This window comes from Bufo gargarizans, chromosome 6 (genome assembly GCF_014858855.1).
Source record: "Bufo gargarizans isolate SCDJY-AF-19 chromosome 6, ASM1485885v1, whole genome shotgun sequence".
In the NCBI taxonomy this organism is placed as follows: Eukaryota; Metazoa; Chordata; class Amphibia; order Anura; family Bufonidae; genus Bufo; species Bufo gargarizans.
The window spans coordinates 354771320-354799192 of record NC_058085.1 but is presented as its reverse complement, the minus strand read 5'-3'; the positions used below and the strand labels follow the sequence as shown (position 1 = coordinate 354799192).

The 27873-nt window shown below is 42.2% G+C and overlaps 1 protein-coding gene across 1 annotated transcript in view; it reads right to left on the bottom strand.

Annotated features, from left to right (window-relative positions):
• Positions 1–27873, bottom strand: part of ADGRA1 (adhesion G protein-coupled receptor A1) — a 961549-nt gene that overhangs the window by 918454 nt on the left and 15222 nt on the right. Inside the window, exon 2 of the mRNA XM_044298088.1 lies at positions 4216–4287. Within this exon, the coding sequence (XP_044154023.1) occupies positions 4216–4287 (72 nt within the window). The remainder of the gene's footprint in view (positions 1–4215; positions 4288–27873) is intronic.

Below are 27873 nucleotides of genomic sequence, written 5' to 3'. Positions count from 1 at the left end.
AGTAAAGTCAAACTACCATCTCTTTCAACTGAATCGTTACAATCTCTAACTAGGGAGATAGGAGAAAAGGAAGTAAAGGCCACCATGAAAAGTCTCAGACGGGAAAGCTCCGGGTCCAGATTTATCTTTTATAATTTTGCTTATTAACCAAGACATAAAAATACTGTCAAAAATCCTAGCCAATAGACTGCCTGCAAAAATGCCTGACCTGATAGGGAATCATCAGGTGGGTTTTATGAAAGGCCGCTCAGCAGTCACAAAGGGCGATATATGATGATCCCTTTGCAAAGGTTTATATTCCGGGCTTCCTATCAACCAGGATAGCGTTAAAGAAGGGTACAAGACAAGGGTGTCCATTATCCCCTCTCTTATTTTACATAGCCCTAGAACCTTTGGCCCAATTTCTGTTACAAACTACTCTATTTGATGGGATCAAAGTGGGTAGTCAGGAAATAAAATTTGCCTGCTTTGCAGATGACCTTTAAATTTTTTCCCAATCCCCAGAAAAACACTTGACACATATCTTCGATTCCCTCCTTTATTATGGAGGTTACTGGATATAAAATAAATATTTCCAAAAGTCAAATCTTATTCTTTCACCATACAAAAACAGGAATAAAGCAGAAACACAGAATGGAAATAAGACAAGATTACATCACCTATCTGGGAATTAAGATAGGACAATCTCCAACTTCCCTCTACTCGCTAAATTACCCACCTCTGATCCCGAAAATCACAGGGGAACTAGACAAATGGAGAGAACTACCTTTATCCCTGCACGGGAGAGCGCATCCGTTAAAAATGACAAGCTTCTCCAGGCTTCGATATCCCCTACAAACCATCCCATTATTGAGGGATGTAAGTAAGACATTACAATTTGGCAGCCCTAATCAGACATGCTAAGAACCACATATTTCACAGCCGGTGGCGTACAACAGGAACTGGCTAGCCCATTGGATCCATCAACAATACTACACACAAGGCTCAAGGATATCCCACCCCGAATCAAACAATCAGAACTACTAAGGGACACCATCATGGCATGGAAAGCAGTATGTAAGATCTACAGACTACTGATTATGGACACTACCAGCTTTTCCCCAAGGGAGAGAAAATAAAATGTATAGAGATTGGAAACAAAAAGGCGTAACAACATTACAGACATCTTAGACAAAACAAACCAGAAATTGCTCATCTGGGAGGAATGCAGGGCCAAATGCAATCTACCCACCCCTCATTTTTTTTGGTTCCAACAGATACGTTCTTACTGTAAAGCCTAGTCCGAGAAGTTGGGAGAGTCGGACAGACTGACTTGATTTGACGCACTAATAGGCAAGAATGACTCCATGCTTCCCTTGTCAGAAATGTACCGCAGACTACATAGTACACAAACCATAGGTCTAGTTAAAAGGGCCTACTCTGCATGGGAAAAAGAGCTAGGTGTCCCGAACCTGTCTAAACAGATTAGGGATGGTTTTGAACTAATAAGAAAGGCAATATACAATGAGCAATGGCGGGAGACCCAACTGAGAATACTACACAAAGCTACTAATGCTTTTGACCTATCTTATAGGAAAGCTCTGACCCATTATTTGAGACAGTGTCCTAAATGCTCAACCTACTACATGGTCTGTGGAACTGCTCTAACTTAACCTCATTATGGTCCCAAGCTAGGGACTACATCAAAGCAGTTTGGGGGGTAGATGTAGCTCTCAACCCGCAACAATGTATTTTCCAATTTATCCGTGTAGATCAGGCGGGAGCAGAGGGTAAATGGGGTTCATACACTACTCATGTCAGTCAAGAAAGAGATTTTAAGACATTGGCTTCAAAGTGAGACTCCCTTATGGGAGGAGGCGCTGGGTATCCTGAAACATATCCTTCTCATGGAAAGATTGGAGATGGAGAGGTACAAAGAAAAGTCCATAGGCAAATTTGTCAATAAATGGAGAAAGTTTATTGAAACATCACGAACAGACACAGAAATTCAGGAGCTGATGTCTCCCTTCACACAAACAAACTGGTATCTGGAGGCCCAAATAGGAGGGAAATTGGATAAACTGGAAATCTAGGATATCAGGGAGATATGGAGAAAACTAAGAAGCATGAAGTGAGCCTATGGTTCTTCTAAATTGGAATAAAGTAGGCATATCAGATCAACAGTCTCAGTTTGGTTGGGATAGTGTGGGAAGGAACGGATTTATGTTTGTTAATATGAAAAATCGGAAACAAATTGTTTGTACACTGTGTGGATTTAATTTTGTAAAGTTAATATTCAGAAACTATGTATAAACATATTGTTAAAATCTTTACAGATCTTTCAATAAATATATATTTGAAAAAAAACAAAACAAAGGAGCAACTGAGCAGTTACAGTATAACAGCACATTGCACAGAGACTGAGGAGGAGTAATTTAGACTTGTCTACTGCTCGAAGGTCAGAAAATGTGTCTGCAGGACCTCACAATGCATGTTATTAACTAGCAAAGTCATGGCTTTCAGTGCACATCAGAAAAGTGTAATGATCATAATAAGCCCAAACTAAAGCCCTGGTCTTCAGCCTTTGTCTCCCCAGCTGTTGCAAAACTACAACGTCCAGCATTATCGGAGTTGCAGTTTTGCTACAGATGAAGAGTTGTAAGATATTACCCCAGTTTATTAAAGAGCTATTCTAACTGATTGCTAGATGTCCAACTACTGGGAGCCCCAGCAATCACAAAAATAAAGGTCCTGGCATCCATTATGAGAAGGTAGTGGTGGTGTGCATGTATGAACTTCTGTGGGACTGCTGGAGATAGTGCCGAGTACTGTACTTGGCAGTCTCATAGAAGTGAACAGAGCAGTGGTCACACATGTGCACCACCATGTCCTTCTCATAGGGGATTCCAACCACTGTTTTCATGTGGGTCCCACTGGTTCAAGCCCCAGCAATCAGATACTTATCCTTTATCCTTTGGAAAGGAGTTTAATGATGTTAGGCTACTTTCACACTTGCGTTGTTGTTTTCCCGCTATTGAGATCCGCCAGAGGATCTCAATACCGGAAGAAAAAAGTTTCCGTTTAATCCTCATGCATTCTAAATGGAAAGAGATCCGTTCAGGATGCATCAGGATGTCTTCCGTTCCGGAAGCATTCCGTTTTGTGCAAGCTGCGGTTTTGTGTCCGGTCATAAAAACAGACAAATACGGATCCGGCACTGAAAACAGTGTAAGTCGATGGTGACAGATCCGTTTTTTTAGGAGCCTAAAAAAAACTGATCTGTTATCCATTGACTTTCAATGTATTTAGGGATTGATCAGTTTTTTTTCCATTTTGATTTCACACAACCGCATCTTAACGGAACTGATGCATCCTGATGTGCAAAATCAACACGGATCTGTTTAATTCCAGTATTGAGATCCTCTGCCGGATCTCAATACCGGAATTAACAATGCAAGTGTGAAATCATCTTTAGAGGGATAACCCATTTAAGACACAATGGCATAAAATGGTCCTGAAAAGCACTGCACCATTGTACCATATGGTAGCTATCCGACAGCTGAAGTGAGGGTTTGCAGTTACAGGCCTGAAGACTGAGGTTGCACTTGTCCCTGTGTCCTCTTCTTATTCATCATTCTCATTAGGCTGCATATGAACACAAAGATCCCCTTCCAACTATTCCAAAAAGTATTCTTCAGCATCCCGCACAATATTTTAGACCTGATTTCTTGTTTGATTCATTTATCTGCCTTTATCTGCCATTCCATTTGGGTTATGACAATCAGCAATGGCTTGTAAAGACATCCATAAATAGAAAAACATGTGATAGTTTAACATTAACAGAACTAAACTCCTTTAGAAAACATGGGTGCATCTAGCAATTTATCTGCTTTGCTTCAACCAATAAGTACTTCCTGAATAAATGCTCAAACTGAGAAAAGATAAGGACATTAAAGAGCCACAGAGAATTACAGTGACGGATTGTATGTCAGATTCTTCTATTCCTTTCACTATGTGGAGTCGGCCTTTAAAAAAAAAAAATTGCCTTCTTCTACGTTATTTACTTATGGACATGTATTTTCTTTTCATGGACTTTCTGGTTCATGGTGCTTTTTTTGATCTGTAAGTCAGAAACACTGACAAGTGAAATGCATCCAAAGCTCTGACCCAAGCACCCACTTCAATTGTAGAAACTTTTCAACTCTTACAAATGTTCAGAATAAAATTCGTACTCACAATTTCTCAAGGGAGTTTAATCCAAGAAAAGATCTATTCTGTACAAGCGATATCTTGTTATTGCTGAGAATTCTGTAAAAGTACAAAAGAAAGCGGTTAGCCGAGTAAATGCATTTCTTATCCTTTCTGCATAGATTGTTGAGTCATATGCTTATTAAGCGTCAGCTGAAAAGCAGTACTACAGTATATATATATATATATATATATACTGTATGTAATAACAGAGGAATGTCCCAGTATATAAGGTTTGGCACAGCTGCATTTATGTAAAACCAAGACCAATTGTTTTCCAGAATTCTGGCTTCACAGCTGTGTGAAAGATTGCAATATTTTGGGGTTTGAAAAGTGAGTGGTAAAGTGGACATCGTTAGCTATGTTAGCTAGTTTCACTCCAGATTTATCTTTTTTCCTAAAAAAGTTGCATTGTCACTCCTGTAGGCAGGTGTCACGCCCTGCCCTGTAAGTGATCTGAGAAGATCTGTCAGACTTGCTGCGTGTGAATCTGACAGATTGCTTTGTTGTGGCTTTGGGCAGGATCCCATCCCCTCACAGGTTCTGCTTATTAGTTTGTTAGTGATGCTATTTATTCCTGCCTCTCACTATAGCCCTTGAGGTTTATAGTTTCTCCTGAAGTTCTCTGTTGGTGTTTGGTGGATCTCCTGCTCCCAGTTCATCTTCAGTTAAGTCCTCCTTCCTCCCCTTCTGTTGTTTGTACTGGCTAGGCCTTAGGTAGACGTTGGTTCCTTCATCTTGTGCAAGGAACCGGTTGTCTTTTCGGCTGCTCCCTAGCTGAGGGTTTGTGTCAGTTGCAGCAGGGCTTAGGTTCGAGTGCATGAACACTTCTACCATCACTTCTACCTTTGTTCATGTTGGTAGCAGTCAGGGAAAGGCTTGGGGATTGTCAGGAGGTGACCTTTCCCTGTTCCTTAGCTGTGGGGCCTAGTCTGCTGTTTTGTTTAATTTAGTTGTGTTTGATTTGCTTCCCTTCCCTCACCTTCCGTGACAGCAAGTGGCGTAAAAAACTGGAGTAGCATTTAGAGACAAAAATGATAGGATTTTATCACATGACAGATTTTGAAAACAAGCTTTTAAAATCAGTTGGAATCCACACTGATTTTAAAAGCTGCTCTTTAAGGTGAAGGATTTATTTAGCAGAGTTTTGGCATGAATTTTTTTTTTTTTTTTGGGTGTAATAAAAAGCAAGAATAAAAGGAAAATGCACCATAACCAGCACCAAAAAACTATGTGAATGGACCCATAGATATAAAGATGAACAATATTTATCAAATAACATGCAGCATTTAGTAAATTTTTAGCAAAGTAAACCAAAATTGACTTAAAATATTCTCCTCTTAATCTATTTCCCCCATTGTGTCTGGAATACGTTCTCTGACTGATAATTTAGGAGAATACATGAATTCTTTCTTCCAAATGTAAGCAAAGCAAATACTACAGCATTAAAGGACTCTTCGGGGGTGTACGTATAACATAGAAAACAGAGGAACTATCTGCCTTCTTCTATACAATCATTCTTTCTCAACAAGGACTCTAATGTAAAGATCCCAGGGAGACCTCATTCTGGATTGGATTCTTTTCGCCTAGATACATAACTATTAACAATGAGAGGGTGATTTCTTCCTCTAGAATGAGTGGAACAGTGATGTGAGCTAAATTCACCCCAGTTTTACTAACCTGATTAGAGTGTTTTGGGATGAGCAAAGGTTAAATATGGTGATTGGCCGAAGGAAATGATAGATTGGTGGTGACATATCAACAAATGCATTCTTTTATGGGGGTACAGTCAAGAAGGTCTGGCAAAAATTCCTGGGAAGTTGAACTAGAATGATTGGAATGTTTTGTTATCTTGGGAAATTAGTGAGGTGGAGATCAAAGAAGTTGATCTTGAAAGAGATTTGAGGTTCTGTACAAGGACATATTTTAACCAACTCACATTCGCCCATAGGATATAAACGTCCTATGGGTGGATGTATATCTCTGAATGGATGTTCTGGAACGTCCATTCAGATATGGCAGCTGCACGCTATTCTTGTAGCTGCTGAGCGAGGACCCACTGTCAGTGACAGCAAGCCACCCCAGAGAGAAGGCATGGACAGTTCCTGTTCTGGCCCGGTGGTCATGTGACCGCCGGGGCCAGGAGAGTGCAGGAGCTGTCGGGTCTTCAACAGACCTCAATCAGCGCTGCACTGAGGCTGTACAGCGCAGTATTCTGCTGTACAGCCTCTGTGGGGGATGTATTTTCCTTGTAACTGGGGCTACTATGTCACAGGAGAAATCAATGGTGGAGAAAAAATAAGTGAAGGTAAATGTCCCCCAGAGGTCTTGTATGACCTTATGGGGGACGCAAAGTGTAAATAAATAAATAAATAAATAAAGTGTTTAAAAAAAAGGAAAAAAGTTTTCACATGTAAAAAAATGATTCCCCAATTAAGTTATAAAAAAAATGTTAAAAATGGAAAAAATAAATAAAATAGAAATATTTGGTATTGCCGCGTCCATAACAATCGGCTCTATAAATATATCACATGATCCACCCCGTCCGATAAACACCATAAAAAAATAAAAACTGTGTCAATAAAAGCCATTTTTGTCACTTTACATCACAAAAAGTGCAACTCCAAGTGATCAAAAAGACGTATGTCCCACAAAATGGTAACAAAAAAACGTCACCTCATCCCCCAAAAAATGAGCCCCATCATTAGAAAATCGCAAAAAAAATAAAAAAAATATAGGTCTCAGAACATGGAGACATTAAAACATAATTTTTTTGTTTCAAAAATGCTATTATTGTGTTAAAGTGAAATAAATAAATAAAGGTTGACATATTAGGTATCTCCGCATCCATAAAAAAAAAAAACAGTGCCAAAAAAATCTTTTGACAAATCTTTTGTCACCTAACATCACAAACTGCAACACTAAGCAATTCAAAAAGGTGTATGCCCTCCAAAATAGTAGCAATCAAACCGTCACCTCATCCTGCAAAAAATGAGATCCTAACTAAGACAATCGGTAAAAAAATTAAAAAGCTTGGGCACTCAGACTATGGAGACATTAAACATCATTTTTTGGTTTCAAAAATGCTATCATTGTGTAAAACTTAAATATATAAGAAAAAGTATACATATTAGGTAATGCCACATCCGTAAGGATCTGCTCTATAAAAATGTCAAATTATCTAAACCCCCCAGGTGAACACTGTAAAAATAAATAAATAAAAACTGCTAAAACAACCAATTTTTTGGTCACCTTGCCCCATAAAGTAAAATAATGAATGATCAAAAAAATCTAAAAACCAGTTCAGGCAAATCTGCCTTCCAAAAACCATACTGCGCTCCTTTTCTTCTGCACCCTGCCCTGTGCCCTTACATCAGTTTATGACCACATGTGGGGTGTTTCTGTAAACCACAGAATCAGAGTAATAAATATTGAGTTTTGTTTGGCTGTTAACCCTCAATGTGTTAAAGAAAAAAATGAATTCAAATTGAAAATCTGCCAAAAAAGTGAAAGTTAGAAATGTCATCTCCATTTTCATTAAATTTTTGTGGAACACCGAAATGGTTAAAAACTTTTGTAAAATCAGTTTTGAGTAACTTGAGGGGTGTAGTTTCTACAATGGGGTCATTTATGGGGGGTTTCCACTATGTAAGCCCCACAAAGTGATTTGAACTAGTCCTTAAAAAGTGGGTTTTGGAAATTTCTGAAAAATTTTAAGAATTGCTTCTACAATTCTAAGCCTTCTAATGTCCTAAAAAAAAAAATGAATATTTCCAAAATTATGTCAACATAAAGAAGACATATGGGGAATGTTAAGTAATAAATATTTTATAAGGTATCACTTTCTGTTTAAAAAGCAAAAAAAAAGAAATTTAGAAAATTGCAAATTTTTCAACATTTTGGGTAAATTTGGGATTATTTTATAAATAAAGGTAAAATTCATCGACTCAAATTTACCACTGTCATAAAGTACAATGTGTCACGAGAAAACAATCTCAGAATGGCTTGGATAAGTAAAAGCATTCCAAAGTTATTACCACATAACGTGACACATGTCAGATTTGCAAAATTAGACTCTGTCAGGAAAGGGGAAATGGCCCTGATGTGAAATGGTTAAGAAAACGGATAGGAATGACTTCATAGTGAAAGTTGTCATTTGAACCACCTTATTGGAAGAATTAATGCTTGATGAACCCCATATGATTTTTACATTTTTGATTTATCCTTCTCACGTTCCAATAGCCATAACTTTTTTATTTTTCCATTCACATTATGGCTTATGGCTTATTTTTAGCGGCACAAGATGTATTTTTAATTAATTAATTTACCATGTTTTGTAATAGAAAATTGGAAAAAAAAGTCTTTGCGGGGTAAAAATTGGGAAAAAAAACAACCCAGGTTTTTGGGATTTTGACATCACAGCGTTCCCTTTCCGCTAAAATTGACATGGCATCCTTATTCTGCAGCTAAATTCAATTACGGCAATACCTAACTTGCTTGTTTAAAAAAAAAAAAAAAACCTTGGAAAAATTTTTTAAATGTTCTTTGCATTGCCGTTTTCTGACAACTATAACCTTTTTATATTTCGAGGGCTTGTTTTTTGTGGAAAATATTATAGTTTTTATTGGTACCATTTTTGTGATAAGTACGACTTTTTGATCACTGTCATTCAATTTTTTGGGGGGGACAAGGTGATAAAAAAAAAGGCAAATTGAGTGTTTTACTTTTTTTTTCTGTTATGACGCTCACCGCTCATGAATTTTTAAAATATATTTTAATAGTTTATATTTATATGTGAAATTGGGAAAGGGGGGTAATTTAAACTTTTAATATTTTGGTGTTTTTTAGGGAGCTAATGTAGTACATGGGATCTTATCCTATTTACCATAATAAAGCTCTATGAGGGTGAATGGGATTCTAACACCCTCCCTGCTGAGCTGTGTCACGTGCATAGCTCAGCAAACAGATCACTATAACAGCCCTGGGAAGTCTCAGCAGGCCCCAGACTATCATGGTAACCGATCGGAGCCCTGTGATTTCACTAGGGCTCCAATCGGAAGGCAGAGGGTGCAGCATCCCTCTGCCTAACCTCACAGATGCCGCGATCGGTGTTGATTGTGGCATCTGAGGAGTTAAATGACGGGGTTCAGCCTGATTGCCATTCCCCGTTATTGTAGCTGGACATCTGCTGTATTACAATGCCGGCACCTGCTGCATATGGAGCGGGAAAGCTACAAATTTGGAGCGTGCTCACCTCCATGTGAGGCTGAAACAACTGTGCTCCGACATTCTGATACCCCAGTGTGGCTGTGTGCATGCTGAGCACCAACATACACAGGGACACCAGAAGCTCTGAGCTTGGAAAAATTAAAAAAATAAATACAGCAAATAAAAAAAATCTTAAAATTCATTAATCTATGCCCATAGAATTTGGCAATAAAGAAATTCAGTACTACAGTACGAATGGTATGTGTTCAATTTTGCATATACTTTAAACTATACGTAGTCTTATATAGAACCTTAGAGAGAAAAAAACTAATTAGAAAAGCACATTGGGTGGTTTCTTTCTCTTTTCTAAAAAATCATGTAAAATCATCAATTTCTCATGTTGCCTTCTCCCTGGCCAAGCACAAACATGCATTTTCTAATTACACAATAATGAAACGACCCATGTGCCTCTGTATTGCCTGCATGTGATATCCGCAAGCTGAAAATGGCCAGGACGTATGAAATCTGCACATACTGCTATATATGATATACATTGCTTGTCCATAAAGCATTTGGTTGTCTGTATTACCATCCATGTCTATGGCGATGCCAGTCACAGGCATCTCGGGGTCTTGCATGGCACAGGTGGCAGGAGTCACTGTTTGTGTCAAGCATGCAGCGAAATATTCATTCCGAGCGTTTCCAGATTAATTATTTATGCAGCTACGGTCCGTGTGTCATTTAGGTTTGCAGAATGTGCGCTTGCTGTTTTACATAACATACCCAAAAGGACTCTAAATGGAACTTTGTATTCACAGGTTGGGAATGTGAGGTTTTTAGAAAGAATACGTTTTCTGCTTTCTAAATGGAGAGCTCAACAACATTCAAGTTTATCAGGAGTTAAAGGGGTTTCTTGGGATTTTCAAAAATATAGATAAGAGTAGACATAAAATAATACAGGAAAAACATAGCTAATACTCACCCAGTCAGCCACTGCTTCTACAGTGGTCCCCTCCGATCCTGCATTGATGACATCGTGTCCATCATTCACATAATCACTGCAGCCAAGTACATGACCGCTGAGGTTGCAGTGGTCACATGATTGATGCGTGTGATGTCATCACTGCAGGATCTGCGGTGACCACCAGCTTGGTGCTGTTTTAATTGAACTGGTGAATATAGTTTAGATTATTAATATATCACATTACCTACTTGTTTCAGAAACCCCATGTAAGCGTCTCATTTTGACCATTTTTGACCATATTTTTTTATGTGCAATTTTTTTGTACATAAAAAATGTGTAAATAATTATATTTCCAATTTTTTTTTTCTGTGTGTGTGTTTTCCATTATTCTCCAAACATTAAATGTTAAATTTATCATTCAGGTTATAATGGCTTTTAGGATATAATTAAAATGTATTTTTATTGTTTAATGACTTTTATTTAATAAACGCATAATAATAATAGTAATAATATAGTAATAATATATTTATATAATTATAATATAATAAAGACAAATACATAATCATGTCTGTTCTGTTATTTGCTGCTTACACACTTATTTACTTTTCCAAATTATTTTATAAAATTTTATTTTTTTGTATTTTTGTGTTCTGGTCCACTACAGCCTCCCTGCCATTCGTCCTCCTCTTTTATTGCTCTATTTTCTTACTATTTTGGCCTATTTTTCTTTCTAATATAGAGGATAAGCCTTCCACTGTTTCCGTTAACCTAAAATATTTTCTGTACCCTTTTCTTTGCTTGCTTCAGTGGTCTACCATGCCTTAGGATTACTGACATGTATTTTAGTAAGTTAGGCCTTATGGACCGCCCGTGTCCATTTAGCGGTCTGCAAAGCACATTTTTTGTGTACCCATTGACTTCAATAGGTACATGGTCCTCATTTTACAGACATAGTCTATCTTTTAAAATGTAGGTATGGTGGCTCACTCCATTTATAGTTGTGGATAGGTGCTACTAAGCCAAATGACTCACCCAGTCAAAAAGGGAAGGATATAGAAAAAGTAGATAGGCTGAGCACTCACACCTGGACCATACAGAGATACAGACAAAATGAAATATATGATGGTGACAATATTTATTAAACCTGATGCAAATATGACAATTAAAATCACTAAAACAATAATTGCTAAAATAGTAATATCTAGCAAATAAGAACAGTAGATGGTAATATGGCTAAGAACAATTCAGAATGTAAATTTGGCCAGCATCATAAATAACAAAACATGCAATGAAATTACATAAAATGAAGGGTACTGTGAGGGACTCAGGATTTGGCGTGTGGAGCCCTAGAGGATAAATCTGATCGATTTGGATTCGAATATATAAAAAATCGATATGCTGAGAAACTATAAGTGTTTGTCGACAAATTGCTCAGTGATTAATCGAGAGGATGTCCGGACAAAATTCATCAAATTCCATTCGATTATTTGCACAAATTCAACACATATCCCCCTTTTTGGCATACAGTGATTATACTTTCGATTTGCCGTCTGACTAAAGCTCACAGTGGCGTCCCACGTGGCTAATGGAGTCAGTGGAAGGAGGCTAGGAAAAGACCCCGAAACGCGTCTGGTTTCTAAGACCCGCACATCAGCTGATGAACACGTCTTGACCCCTATATTCTGGACTTGGATCTTCAACCTGCTGAATCCCCGATTTTTTACGGCATACAGCGAACATTCTGACCTGAATCACACAGGGTCACGATAAACGATAAATTCTATCTCTACGTTTACTACACCTGATAAAGAAGGGAAGATCACGGGAGAATATCTACATCAGGGGCTGCTTATTTGCCTGAATTACTCCAGTTGAATCTCCGCAATCAGGTACCGCCGGATCTGACTCCATTAGCCACGTGGGACGCCACTGTGAGCTTTAGTCAGACGGCAAATCGAAAGTATAATCACTGTATGCCATATAGGGGATATATGTCGAATTTGTGCAAATAATCAAATGGAATTTTATGAATTTTGTCCGGACATCCTCTCGATTAATCACTGAGCAATTTGTCGACAAACAATTATCGTTTCTCAGCATATCGATTTTTTATATATTCGAATCCAAATCGGTCAGATTTATCCTCTAGGGCTCCACACGCCAAATCCTGAGTCCCTCACAGTACCCTTCATTTTATGTAATTTCATTGCATGTTTTGTTATTTATGATGCTGGCCAAATTTACATTCTGAATTGTTCTTAGCCATATTACCATCTACTGTTCTTATTTGCTAGATATTACTATTTTAGCAATTATTGCTTTAGTGATTTTAATTGTCATATTTGCATCAGGTGAGTGCTCAGCCTATCTACTTTTTCTATAGTCTATCTTTTTACGGAACAGATATATGGATGCGATATCTATTTTCCAGATCCGCAATTTGGGTACGGTCGCATGCTTCAGGCTTTTACCATCTTATATGTTTTGTAAACTTATATTCAAACGATGTTTATGTTTTTAATAAACGTTATTGCTGTAAAAAAGCACTTGCAGCTGTTAGAGCATACTTTCAGCTATCCCCCAGAAAGATCACACAGGACAACCCTGGGGTCCTTTGTTAGTCCCAATGGGCAGAAGAACATAGCTCTTGTCTACAGTAAGTCTGAGGAGCTAAAGCAGGCTCCCAATCCAGATCCACAAATAGTAAAAATCACTCTGCGCTCTCCAATCACAGGTAAAGTACTTTTTATTTATTGATGCTCAAGACAATCCAACTTATTCACATCACCGTTCAGCCTTTCCGTTCTCCTGCTCCGTTTAGGAGCAGGAGAACAGAAAGGACGGAAAAGGCACATAACTGACGCCAAACTGAGTCAAACTGAGCCCTTAGGACCCCACAGACTATAATGGGGTCCATTATGTTTCCGCTCAGAAGATGATTTTTAAGCGGAGACAAAAGTCCTGCATGCACAACTTTTGTCTCGATGAAAAATCATCTTCTGAGCGGAAACATAACAGACTTCATTATAGTCTATGGGGTCCTAAGGGCTCCGTTTGACTCAGTTTGGCGTCAGTTATGTGCCTTTTCAGTCCTTTCCATTCTCCTGCTCCTAAACGGAGCAGGAGAACGGAAAGGCTGAACGGTGATGTGAACGAAGCCTAAGGCTGAATGTTTTGGTCATATGTTCATTAGACTGTCCTTCAACCAAACTTACCAATTATTGCTGATGCTCTTCGAAGATCACAATGTTTAGTGCACATAGCATGCTGCTGCAAACTTTCCAGACCTAGAAATGTACCCTTTCCACAAGCAACACTCCCTTTATGTCTGACCCTCAGTTATGTGTGGTGCTGGGGCTGTGTCTGATGATGTATCTCCAGCACTACAGATAACTGAAGGCTTTGTTCTGGGAGGTGATGGCGAATTCCTTTGCACCCAGGAGATTTGCCAACTCTTTCAGGAGTCCAGGAGGTGTCCACTTCTTCTAGGAACATCCCAAAATTCTGGGAGAGTTGGAAAGTACTGTATGCCTTTAGCCACACCTTGCCTGTGCTAGCCACACTAGTCTGTCTCGCAAATATGTGCATGGTCTGCCTTTGGGACTCCCATTAGATGAATGAACCATTCTTGCTAACAAATAGGTGACCCCTAAAATGGCTTCTCCAGCAAGCAAGCTCTTGATATCATTGGAGAAGTTTTAAGTTGCTTTAGTTTGACTGGGGTTACAAGTTCCCCCTGATAGGTGAGAGACCAAGAGATGCTCACAACCTGCAGATACGAAAGGCATCTCTACAATGTGTATGCCTCTTTAATTTAATGTATCCTCTATCCAAAAATACACATTGGAACCGGGAATAAGAGTTATTTTCATTTCTTATTGATTCTTTATTTTTGTTTCTTTGTTCTCCGGCACTAGAACTTTTATATTCAATAGCAGAAGTAATGTCCAACCGAGGTCACATCTCCTGGGGTCTTCTTGTCTTCTTATAGATATGAGTGAAGAGCACTGTTTTTGTCATGCACTCAGAATTTTCTTCTTTTCTCCTTTTCTACTTAATTGGGTCAATTATTTCCAAATGAATAAAAAATGTTGTTCTTAATTAGAGGGGAAGTCTGGAAACTATAAGAGACCGTTTAGGCCTTTCAGAAATAGGCTGCAATTATCCGCAAAGCTTTCTCATTTTTCTAAATTCGACTAAAATATTTAATGATTCGTCATAAATTACAGGAACGGTTATTACAAGATAGTATGCATGATTTATAAGCAGACACTTTGTAATGAATGGAGAGAAAATACATATTCTAGGTGAGGACAGCGCTCATTGCAGACTAGAACCTAATTATACCCACAATGATTCCCACGAAATAAAACCATCACACCACATTAATTTTACATTTAGCCCTTAAAGGGGTTATTCCATGATTAATGTAAAAATTAAAATCATTATTTAGTACATGACAATCTCTTTCTAACAAAACTAGAACCAGCCCTGTACCTCACATGGATCCAGAAATCTCCACCATTCATTGCTCCAATTGCTCTACTTGATTTATATCAAGCTGCCGATTGGCTAGAAAAAGGTAAGGCTGCGGAGTGGGGGGTCCATGAAATTTATAGATTTTGTATTTCATCTGTACAGCCCCGTTAAAAATAAAAAGCGTCAGCCTGGTCACATTGAACTATGGCTATGAGGGCTACAAAAAATTCCCATTTCCCAGGCTGAAGGTTTCATCCAGATGAGTGATATAAGCATATGTATCACACTGAATATTTGTTGGTCTTGTCAGGAAGCGGTACTCTGTCAATCTAAAAAGTAAACATTGCCAAGTTGTGAATTGTAGATTTATGCAGCAGGAATTTTGCTATGCTTGTTTCTTGATAATTTATTGAACAATTCGCCGAGGAATGAGTGTTCATGTTCTTTCTCCACTTACTATGGGCCGCTGTTCTGTATTATTTGTGAAAGCACAGTTCAAATAAATGTCCAGATTCTAAGTAAACGCACTCATCTTAGCGACACGCATTTTCATATGTCAAGAAAGAAAAGCAATACAGAAAAAAATGCACATGCCCAAAGGCACAGCTCCGGATCATTATTCCAATGTTTCTTTTAAACATACCGTTTAGTTTTATTTTATTAGCTAAGGATATGTTAGCAATATCTTATAGGTGGAGGTCCTCTGTTGGGAGCACAGGGGTTTTCAGATTTCCATTCGGCAAGCTTAGGTGGACGTGCAGCTCTCTTCACTGACAATAAGGTGGGGTTCTAGAAGCCGGGAGGGGACCCCAAATCTTGTGATGATTGTAAGTCACCTCAGATAACTTACTCAGTGGTGGTTCATTTGCTGAAACCACTACTGATTTGTAGAATCATAGGGCATAAGCTCTTGGTTGAGTTTTGTTCTTCTTTGGCTTCCATTTTACAACTCTCCTTACCGAGCAAGTGATGTATAAACTAACAGAAATTCTATAGCCTATACATTCATGGCTAATTAAAGGAAGATATGAGACCCACAAATTTTAGGTACCTTTAGCACTCGGCTCAAAGCACGATATCTATATACTGACTAGCCCCAGGTCTTGCCAACTGTCCTATATGATGATCCCACCCATGGGGCACTCAAGGCAATCCCACATCTGATATAGCAGACCACCTTACAAGGGGAACCAGGAGAACACCAAAACAGTGAATTACTACCAAATTACAAGATAAAATTTTTATCAACTTGCATAAAATTCCATACATAAAATTGCCAAAATTGACGAAGCAAGTGTGAAGTGGTTGAATTTATGTATGCGCGTTTAATCATTGTAGCTGAAAACACTCAAGTTTCGGATGCAGAAGTGAAAGGTTTTCGCACATGCGCACTGAATCTGGAAAAAAAAACACTTAAAGAGGACCTTTCACTTGTACAAACTATGTGAACTGAGTATGCTGCCATATAGAGCGGCGCCCGGGGATCTCACTGCACTTACTATTATCCCCGGGCGCCGCTCCGTTCTCCCGTTATAGGCTCCGGTACCTTTGCTCCTTAAGTTATAGTAGGCGGGTCTTCCCTTGTCCTGTGGGCGTCTCCTTCTCCTAGGCTGCAGCGCTGGCCAATCGCAGCACACAGCTCACAGCCTGGGAGAAAAAAAACTCCCAGGCTGTGAGCTGTGCGCTGCGATTGGCCAGCGCTGCAGCCTAGGAGAAGGAGACGCCCACAGGACAAGGGCAGACACCACCTACTATAACTTACAGAGCGGAGATACCGGAGGGCATAACGGGAGAACGGAGCGGCGCCCGGGGATAATAGTAAGTGCAGTGAGATCCCCGGGCGCCGCTCTATATGGCAGCATACTCAGTTCACATAGTTTATACAAGTGAAAGGTCCTCTTTAAGTTCCGGACGCAGGTATGGAATTTCTCTAAGTCTTAGCGCATGCATGTCTAATTTCTGATTTTGAAGACACTTTAGTTTTCGGACACAGCTACCAATTTTTTCTAAGTCCTAGCGCATGCGCGTTTCGACTTGCGGCGCAGGCACGATTTTCTTCTAATTGTTTCTAAGTCCTAGCGCATGCGCGCCTATCTCCTTAAGAGGAAAACATCTAAGTTTCGAACGTAGGCGCGAAACTAACCATCCGATTTGCCTAGAAATCTGACATTGTGACTTAAAAGATGGATAGGATTGGCCCAAAAAGATATCAATCAACACGAGGTGGAATTGTTACAGGTTATCAATAGGAGAGATCTGCCCTAAGGGTAGAAAGGACCTCCCATAGAAAACGCTTGTGTTGATAGTAGCTCCTTTTCCCCTGAAGACGCCGCATATAGTGGTGAAACATGTCAGGGGAGCTGCATTATTTAACACGCTTTTAAAAATGATGGCAGGGCAAATAACCTAATAGGAGCACGGCGAACTGCAGACGCCGAGCATACATAATTATATGACAGGGGCAGTGTAGATAGGAATCAAAGTGCAAATAGTACAGCTACTGAGAGACTCCAAGTAAGCTATTAGATACTATTGGAAAAGTTCACTTCCTGAAGGGTAATCAGGTGATAGAGTGTGGTCCAGGTGATAGAGTGGCTGGTGTTGAATCGACATTGCAGACACATTGAATACAATGATACAGACCACACTCGATCTTTAGAAAGATATGCATTAATATCCCTTGACCTACAAACGAAGTAGTGATTGGAAAGCAGAGAGCCCTTGGTGGGACTTCACTGAGAAGTGCTATCTGCATTGAATTTCTTCACAGTCCTGCTGTCTGCACTGAGTGACATCTGTAGGGGGTCTCCTGGTTGGATGCTACAGCTGTCACTCATACCAGGTGGGAGGGGCTGTGTAACAACTAAATGTAGAGATTAGTACACATAGCAAACCTCTGCCTGATGGGCACTAGCAGGAGTAGAACCTGACAGAATAAAGATTTATATTCAGCCTATTCCTGATAATGAATAGTGTTGGGCGCGAATATTCGAATAGCAATTATTAATCGCGAATATCGGCACTTCGAGAATTCGCGAATATTTAGAATATAGTGATATATATTAGTAATTTCGAATATTCTAGATTTCTTTTTCATCAGTAACCTCTCTTCTTGCTTATGGGCCAATGAGAAGGCTGCAATGTCTTTGTCTGAGCTTAGCAACATCCCTAGCAACCAATAGGAAAGTTGCCTACCCCTTACTATATAAGAACCTCCCCAGCAGCCATGTCTGCAGTATTTTGCAGATCTGAGAGAGAGCAGTGTCATTGCTGTGCTCTCTGCTTTCCTGTGTCATTACATGAGATAGTTAGTTAGTTAGTTAGTTAGCTTATATATATATAATACAGATAGTTAGTGGGAGATAGTCAGTGTAGGTTAGATAGGGATATAGTGTAGGTGATAGGTTCTGCTGTCCATACAGTACATGCTACAGACATAGGGCTTTGATGTCACAAGTTCACAACAATACTTAGTGCACCAATCACTAATGTAAAGTTGCACGTATTGCGCCAAAATATTCGCATCATTAGTGCCAATTTCGCAATCGTGAATATATTGGAGCACTCTATCTGCATATAAAGCTATTGTAATATTCTGCCGTGCCAACCATTTTCTCCAGTCTCAGGAAACTTCTAGCAGCTTGAAAAATGTAGCTATAGTGACCCAAGCCTGTATTTCGCTCGCATTACGCGAATATTACATTGACAATTTTTCGCGATCAAGAAAATAATCTCGAATTTGCAAATATACGACGAATATTCTACCAAATATTCGCAAAATATTGCAAATTCGAATACTTCCCCTGCCGCTCATCACTAATAATGAAACCTCCCCACACCCTACCAAGTACTGTCAGCAGTTTTGCATGGTCAAAACAGATTCCCTTTCAGTCAATAATGTTACAGAAATCTGTTGGAGTGCCCTGTCTTTGAGACTATGTCATGGTCTTACCTTCTTACTGTTCTCCTTCGTTTGACATGTGCTGGCGGCCATCTTGGTTTCTGGGTTTCTTGTAGCCTCCCACCCTGCGGCTTCTCCTTCCCACTGGGAGGAGCTGGATGCCTAGCTCATATATATAGGAGGTCTGTGGCTTCAGTTCCTTGCTTGGTCCTCCTGTGTTCACATGCTTCTAAGACTGCTGCTGCTTCTGGTTCCTGATCCTGGCCTCGTCTGACTACCCCGTTGGTTCCTGATCCTGGCTTCGTCTGACTACCCCGTTGGTTCCTGATCCTGGCTTCGTCTGACTACCCTGCTGGTTCCTGATCCAGGCTTCGTCTGACTACCCTTCTGGTTCCTGACCTCTGTCTACGCAAGACCCTGCTTCGGTTTAGCCATCCGTTTGGACTTTTGCTTACGGCTTGCTTTTCAATAAAGCCTTCTTATTTTCCACTTATCTCTTGTTGTACGTCTGGTTCATGGTTCCATGACATTAGGACCAAGCCATGAATTCTGACGGTACAGGGCCATCCTCGCTACCTACGCTGGTTGCCAGACTTCATCAGCAGGATCACCTGTTGGGTCGGTTCGCTGTGGCGTTGCAAACCCTGCTTGAACGCACGGCTCATTTCGCTTCCGTTGCCGATGGGTCGGTTGTCGCTCCTGGGCCCGTTCCTACTGCCGCTCCGGTTGTTGCGCCAGAGTCTACCCCGACACCTGTTGCTGCGCCTGCGGTGTCTCGGGGTATGACCGGTTCTGCCCCCCTTCCACAGCGCTTTGGGGGAGAGCCAACTCAGTGCCGAGGTTTCCTTAACCAGGTGGGCATTTATTTCGAGTTGCTGCCACATGCCTTTCCTACTGAGAGATCAAAGGTGGGCTTCTTGATCTCGCTGCTCTCGGACAAGGCCTTGGCCTGGGCCAGCCCTTTATGGGAGAACAACAATCCGGTGGTTGCCGAGTTTTCCGGTTTTGTTGCTTCTCTTCGGAAGGTATTCGATGTGCCGGCTCGTGCTGCCTCTGCTGCGAAGCTCCTTATGTCCATCAGACAGGGTTCACGATCCGTAGCTGAATACGCCATTGAGTTTCGTACCCTGGCAGCAGAGGTGGGCTGGAATAATGAGGCTCTGGTCGCTGCTTTCTCTCATGGTCTCTCGGATGCCTTGAAGGATGAGGTTGCAGCTAAGGACCTACCAGTGGAGCTCGAGTCTCTTATTTCTTTCCTGATTTTGATTGACACCAGACTCAGGGAGAGACCTTCCTTTAAGGAGAGCCTGCGGAGGTCTTCTAACAGATTGGCGCCTACGTTTGCTGTCCCACCCATGCCTCCCTCTCCTCCCACGCCTCCTGGGGATGACTTGTCTGGGGGTGAACCCATGCAGCTGGGGTTTGCTCGCCTGTCCGAGGGGGAGAGGGTACTCCGGAGACGCGAGGGCCGATGCATGTACTGTGGTCTCGGTGGGCATTTTCGGTTGGCATGTCCGAACCGTCCGGGAAACGCTCGCACCTGAGATCCTGTCGGGGGCAGATCTTGGGTGGAGTCTCCTCGTCCCCGGTTTCCCGTGTTGACAAACCACTGATCACTGTTGTCCTCTCCTGGGTCGGGGGCTCGGTGACGACCCAGGCGTTGGTGGACTCTGGTGCTGGTGGTTTGTTCATTGATAGTGTGTTCGCTGCCGCCAATTCCATTCCTCTGCAGCCTCGAGGTTCCCCACTGGCTCTTGAGGCGATAGACGGCAGACCCCTTCTGCCGCCACACGTGACTCATGAGACCCTTCCAGTGGGGATAGCCATTGGTGCCGTTCACAGAGAGTCGGTCTGTTTCCAGGTGATTTCGTCTCCACACTACTCGGTGGTCTTGGGGTACCCCTGGCTCCAGAAGCATAATCCGACTTTCGATTGGAGATCGGCCGAGATCCTCTCGTGGTCACCGCAGTGTGGGGCTAGTTGCATCCATGGGCCTGTCAAGTTGCTGTGTACTTCCTCGGACTCTCTGTTGCCTCCTGAATACGAAGAGTACCGGGATGTATTCGATAAGGTGCGCGCGGTTGCCCTACCTCCGCACCGCCCATACGATTGTGCCATAGAGTTACAATCTGGTGCCGTTCCTCCTCGTGGCAAAGTCTATCCACTGTCGGTAGCGGAGAATGAGGCCATGGAGGAGTACGTGAGGGAGGCGCTTTCACGCGGACACATTCGCAAATCCTCGTCCCCAGCAGGGGCTGGATTTTTCTTTGTGAAAAAGAAGGGCGGTGAGTTGAGGCCTTGCATCGATTACAGGGGTCTCAATCGCATCACGATCAAGAACGCTTACCCGATACCCTTGATTTCCGAGCTGTTCGATCGCCTCAAAGGGGCCACGGTCTTTACCAAACTCGACCTGAGGGCGGCATATAACCTGGTAAGGATCAAGGCGGGCGATGAGTGGAAGACCGCGTTTAACACCAGGACCGGTCATTATGAATCCTTGGTTATGCCCTTTGGGTTGTGCAATGCGCCCGCAGTCTTCCAGGAATTCATCAACGATGTTTTCCGTGACCTGTTGCAGCAGTGTGTGGTGGTCTATTTGGATGACATCTTGGTATATTCTGAATCCATGGAGGCCCACATTATGGATGTCAGACGAGTGTTGCAACGGTTACGAGAGAACAGGCTGTTCGGTAAGCTTGAGAAATGCGAATTTCACCGATCCCAGGTAACCTTCTTAGGTTACATCATTTCCGCTGAGGGGTTCTCCATGGATCCTGAGAAGGTTTCGGCTGTCTTACAGTGGCCCCAGCCCAGTGGTCTCCGTGCCCTGCAGCGCTTTTTGGGCTTCGCCAATTATTATCGGAAGTTCATCAGGGACTTTTCTATGCTAGCCAAGCCGCTCACGGATCTGACCAGGAAGGGCAGTAATTTCCAGGTCTGGCCGCCCGAGGCCATCCGAGCGTTTGAGGCTCTAAAGTCCGCCTTTGTGTCGGCTCCGATTCTGTCGCATCCCAACCCTGGGTTGCCCTTTGTCCTCGAGGTGGACGCGTCTGAGACGGGAGTAGGCGCCCTCCTGTCTCAGCGTAGAACACCAGAGGGTCCTCTGCTTCCTTGTGGGTTTTACTCCCGGAAACTGTCTTCCGCGGAGTGCAACTATCAGATTGGTGACAGGGAGTTATTGGCCATCGTGCAGGCCCTTAAAGAATGGAGGCACTTGCTCGAGGGTTCGGTGGTTCCGGTTCTCATCCTGACGGACCACAAGAATCTGACCTACCTTTCTGAGGCCAAGAGATTGACACCACGTCAGGCCAGATGGGCTCTGTTCTTGTCACGTTTTAATTACGTGGTCTCCTACCTACCCGGTTCCAAGAACATCAGAGCGGATGCCTTATCACGGCAGTACTCCGAGCTGTCTGGGGAGGAGTCGATTCCGACTTCGGTCATACCTCCGAATCAGATCCTGGCCGCCATTCGCACCAGCCTGACCTCTCCCCTGGGTGAGCAGATTTTGGCGGCTCAATCTGGTGCTCCCTCTGGGAGACCCAACGGCAGGTGTTTTGTGCCTGAGGAGTTGCGCATTCGGTTGTTGCGAACCTACCATAACTCCAAGGCCGCGGGGCATCCTGGAAAGAATCAGCTGTCCTGGGCTGTTTCACGTCTGTTCTGGTGGCCTTCTCTACGTTCCGACATCGCCGCATATGTAGCGGCATGCTCCGTTTGTGCCCAGAGTAAGTCCCCTCGGCACCTTCCGTTGGGCCTTTTGCAACCCATAGCCACCGGGGAGCGCCCATGGTCACACCTGGGGATGGATTTCATTGTGGACCTCCCTGCATCCCGAGGCCATACGGTCATTCTCATGATTGTGGATCGGTTTTCCAAAATGTGCCACTGTGTTCCTCTCAAGAAGTTAGATTTTCGCCAGGGAGGTCTTCCGGTTGCACGGTTTGCCCAAGGAGATTGTGTTGGATCGGGGGAGTCAGTTTGTGTCCAGGTTCTGGCGCGCCTTTTGGTCCCAGTTGGGGATTCATCTCTCTTTCTCCTCGGCCTACCACCCTCTGTCCAATGGGGCCGCAGAACGATCCAATCAGGCCTTGGAGCAATTCCTTCGTTGCTATGTCTCCGATCACCAAGACAATTGGGTTGACCTCCTGCCTTGGGCTGAGTTTGCCAGGAACACGGCAGTGAACTCTTCCTCTGGGACGTCTCCCTTCATGGCCAATTATGGGTTCCAACCTGCCGTGTTACCGGAGGTATTCTCTCCCCAGGATATTCCGGCTGTGGAGGATCACCTTTCCGTCCTACGTGCTTCTTGGGTACAGATCCAGAGGTCCCTTGAGGTCTCTGCGCAGCGCCAGAGACTCCAGGCTGATCGCAGACGAGCGCCCGCTCCTTCCTACCAGGTCGGAGACCGTGTATGGTTGTCCACCCGCAACCTCAACCTTCGAGTGCCCACTCCCAAGCTGGCGCCTCGCTTTGTTGGTCCCTTCCGAGTGCTTCGCAGGGTAAACCCGGTAGCCTATGCCCTTGCGCTTCCTCCTGGCATGCGGATCTCCAACGTGTTTCATGTCTCCCTGTTGAAGCCATTGGTGTGTAATCGTTTCACTTCCTCGGTTCCTCGGCCCCGTCCGGTCCAAGTGGGCAATCGTGAGGAATATGAGGTGAGCAATATCCTGGACTCACGCCTGGTCCGCGGTCGGTTGCAGTTTTGGTCCATTGGCGTGGTTATGGTCCAGAGGAGCGTTCCTGGGTTCCCTCCGCAGATGTCCATGCTCCTGCTTTGCTCCGAGCCTTCCACGCACGCTTCCCTCAGAAACCGTTCCTTACTCCGCGGAGGAGGGGCCCTTGAGGGGGAGGTACTGTCATGGTCTTACCTTCTTACTGTTCTCCTTCGTTTGACATGTGCTGGCGGCCATCTTGGTTTCTGGGTTTCTTGTAGCCTCCCACCCTGCGGCTTCTCCTTCCCACTGGGAGGAGCTGGATGCCTAGCTCATATATATAGGAGGTCTGTGGCTTCAGTTCCTTGCTTGGTCCTCCTGTGTTCACATGCTTCTAAGACTGCTGCTGCTTCTGGTTCCTGATCCTGGCCTCGTCTGACTACCCCGTTGGTTCCTGGTCCTGGCTTCGTCTGACTACCCCGTTGGTTCCTGATCCTGGCTTCGTCTGACTACCCTGCTGGTTCCTGATCCAGGCTTCGTCTGACTACCCTTCTGGTTCCTGACCTCTGTCTACGCAAGACCCTGCTTCGGTTTAGCCATCCGTTTGGACTTTTGCTTACGGCTTGCTTTTCAATAAAGCCTTCTTATTTTCCACTTATCTCTTGTTGTACGTCTGGTTCATGGTTCCATGACAGACTACAAGTACAATTAAAGGGGTTTTCCAGTAATATTGGGGAGCATGCCCCCAGAAATAAAAGATTCATACTTACCTGTTCTGAGACTCTTCGATCCTCTTTGCTGCATCCGTTATTTCCATCTTCCAGTACCCGCACTGTTTAGATCCGGCAGTGCATGGACATGGTCACGTGCACCACTCCAGCCAAAGACTGGCTTCAGAGATGATGTGGCCACAAGCAGCACATCACTGCTGAAGCCAGTCATTGGCTGGAGTGGTGTATCTTCTATTTCTGGGGGCAGGTTGTGGGCACTTGCTCAAAATCAGTATTACCAGAAAACCCTTTTAATTTTGCTTGGGAGGGATTGCCACCTCCGTAGTGAAAATAAAAACCAGGATCTCTGGTTCTTGACCACCCAACTTTACAGAAAAAATGTATTATATAGATGGTATTCTGAATAAATAATTATTATTATTATCATATATTAATATGTCAAACTGTAACGGGGAGTACAAGTAATATACCCTACAGTGTCCAGTATAAGTTTTTTTTTTCTTTTTTTACATTTTTTTATTTTTTCATTCTTTATTTATTTATACTTATATCAACAACGTTTTTATAAATATCAATAAATTAATTTTGAATAGCAATAAGTATAATGTGATCAAAGAGTACAACCCACACCTATAATATAATCATACTACCAACCCCTACAACGAAACAGTCGTCAGGCAGTGCACCTACCCAAATTCATCAGTACGGTACAGTCACCACTTCTGCAAACTGCACATATTTAACCCGGATACCGAGTGCCTCCCACATCCATATCTTGCATTGTTTATAAGTACCATACAGTATAGCATTCAGATAAATGAGTCATACGTTGACTGTACACTTGCTATACAGTTCACTAAATAGCAATACTATAAAGTACTGACTACTATGCTGCAAAAAGAGTATACTGTTTAAATAGTCGTGCCATTCAATGCCTAAGTAAATACCGTCATATAATATGCAATACTTTAAGACTGTGACCAACTAACAGTGCCATACACAATCTAGTAAGAGTGGTATACAGTAAAATGTCTAAATAAAGCTGCTATACTATTTAAGGGGTTCTCTGGGCTGCAGATATTGATGACCTATCCTCAGATCAGTGGGAGTTTGACACCTTGTGCCCCCAAATATCACCTGTTTTGGGCAGTCATGGCGCCAGAGGCTGTACATTGTACAGAGGTGGGGGCAGATAGCTCCGAAGTGGTTGTGCTGGGGTACTACAGATATACCATGGTTAGCACTCCCGCTGTTAACTAAAATTTCTTAACTCATTTCATTTTCTTGAGACAAAAGCCATTGAAAAGCAATTAAAGGTGTTTGCTTAGATTAGATAACCAAACTCAGAAATCTCTGAAAAAAGGAGTGCTAACCATGTGACACTTGTACATCTCAGGTACCGGAGCAGAGCTCTAGTATACCAGCATTGGAAACTGCACAGTGTACGGAGCCTTCTGCTCCCTGCAGTCTGAAACAGCTGACTGTGGGGATGCCGGACCCCACCAATCTGAGGATAGGTCATCAATATCTGGAGCCCAGATAACATTAATATTTGTGGTGCCAGGCCAGTGGTGGTGCCTTCTTCAGAACAGAAGTAGAAGTAAATGTTATGTTTTAAAATAGACCTTAAACGGGAACTTATTAGCCTCTGGCTATTTGAACTGTAATTCTTCAGAACAGTCGCTGATATTGCACATCCCTAAGACAATCCTAGGCCCATGGATCCACAGTACAATCATATAGTTGAGACTGCACATGTGGATGGACAATCAGATTAGTGGTGACCACGATTGTCATCCATCCAGAAATTTCTGGACAGTCTTTAAAAATAAGCAACTTTTTTCTTGTGTATCTGTGATATTTTTTTGGAGGCTGCTGGTACTTGGCTAGATTATTTTGGTGGTAATTATCATTATTTTACATCTCACAGTAAATACTGGTAATGAGTTCTTATCCGTATATTGAGCTGTAGACCCGTATTACTAAAAATCTTTATCTTTCATTATGGTTTTCTAATTTGTCCATAAAAATACTTGCTGTCCATGATTTTGGGATAAGTTGTCCAGAAAAAAAAGAAAACTTCTGGTTGGCAACCCAGTGACATGAAAAACTATGACACAACATTTGGCAAATAAACTCATTTAGGAAAGCTTTCATCACTTTTAGAAATGCTTTCTTTGTAACGGCTTTCCCATTTTCTGATAGCTGCGAGAGATAACATTATGAGATTTCAACGTCTGATACATCGCCATCCCCCTGGCACAGCCGACCAGACCACATTAGAGAAAAGCAGGATTTTGTGGTCCAGAGAGATTGGAAGGATGAATTCTGCAAAGAAAATATTCCAATAAAGACTGGAGGGGGGAACTCATTCTAATCAATTGAAGTTTTAGGCCTGAAAATTGTAATACAAGTGCAAAATATCCTGATTAAAGTCTTCTACAAACTGTAGGCTGACAATGCTACTGCCGAGGTGATAATTCATATGAAGTAATTGAAAATATCTTGAGCCTGTCTAATCTGATTTTCTGCTTTACAAAATGAGCTGAGATGACGAAAATTCATAAGGGTCTTAAATTTGCAGACGAGTAAGAGACAAAGAGACGGAGAATTCAGAGGACTTACAGATTGCATGATACTTGAACAGCGGTAATTATCAGTGATGGCTCAGGACAGAGAGATGGCACAAAGTGAACACGCAGGGCCAGATTTATCATTAGCTCAAGTCCAAAAAATGGAGTGAAAAAGTCGCACATTTTTGCGCAATCGCTAAAACTGCGCAAAGATTTGCGACTTTTACTATTGGGACAATTTAAAAAGTCGCAAAAAATTGCGCAATTTCACTCCAGTGAGGACCATGCTTATCTTATGTGACTTTTTAATAGAACATGCGACTTTTTCGTAAACACGTGCGACTTTTGTAAAGCCGCTTACTGAAGGATAAACTGCTACCGTCAAACCAGATTTATCACAGTATTAAAGGACCATTAATAAATCTGACTTCACCAAAAGTGACTTTGGACATATGTAAAAGTGGAGTAAGATGTAAGTGTAATGATAAATCTGTCCCAATAGTGTTTTCACAATGAAAAAGGTCCCCCCTACTGCTGGGCTGGTCCTGGAGCTCCCAGTCCATGGTTGAAGGGCAGGTCCAGAGGAGACACCTGACCATGAGGCCTATTAAGGCATACTGTATAGACCTCATACAGGGAAGGGTTCCCCGCAGAAAAATTGGCTCCAGTGATGAAGAACTCAACAGAACCATAAATGATGTGGTTCTTCATAAATTGAATTGGGTGCCATGTACGTGGCCCTTCACACAAGCAGATAACTGGTCACAAATGAAGGAGTGCAGACCATGGGAATAGATTAAATAACTAAACAATTAGCGATAAGACTCTTTTTTCTTTGACCATTTTTAATGTACTTTAATTCCTGAAATTGCACATTTCTTTTAGAAAAATAGCTCTAAAGTGGCCTATTTTGAGCCTTAGCAACGCTTCTCTGTCTTCTGTTTACATAACTGTGGAGACTTGCTCAACACTGACTGCTATGTAAACAGACGACAGAGGAACATGGCTAAGGCTCAAAAGGGGCCACTTTACAGCTATTTTTCTGATAGAAATGTACGATTTCAGTAATTAAAATATATTACAAAAATGGTCAGTATTACAAAAAAGATTGACAGTTACACTTTCATTCATA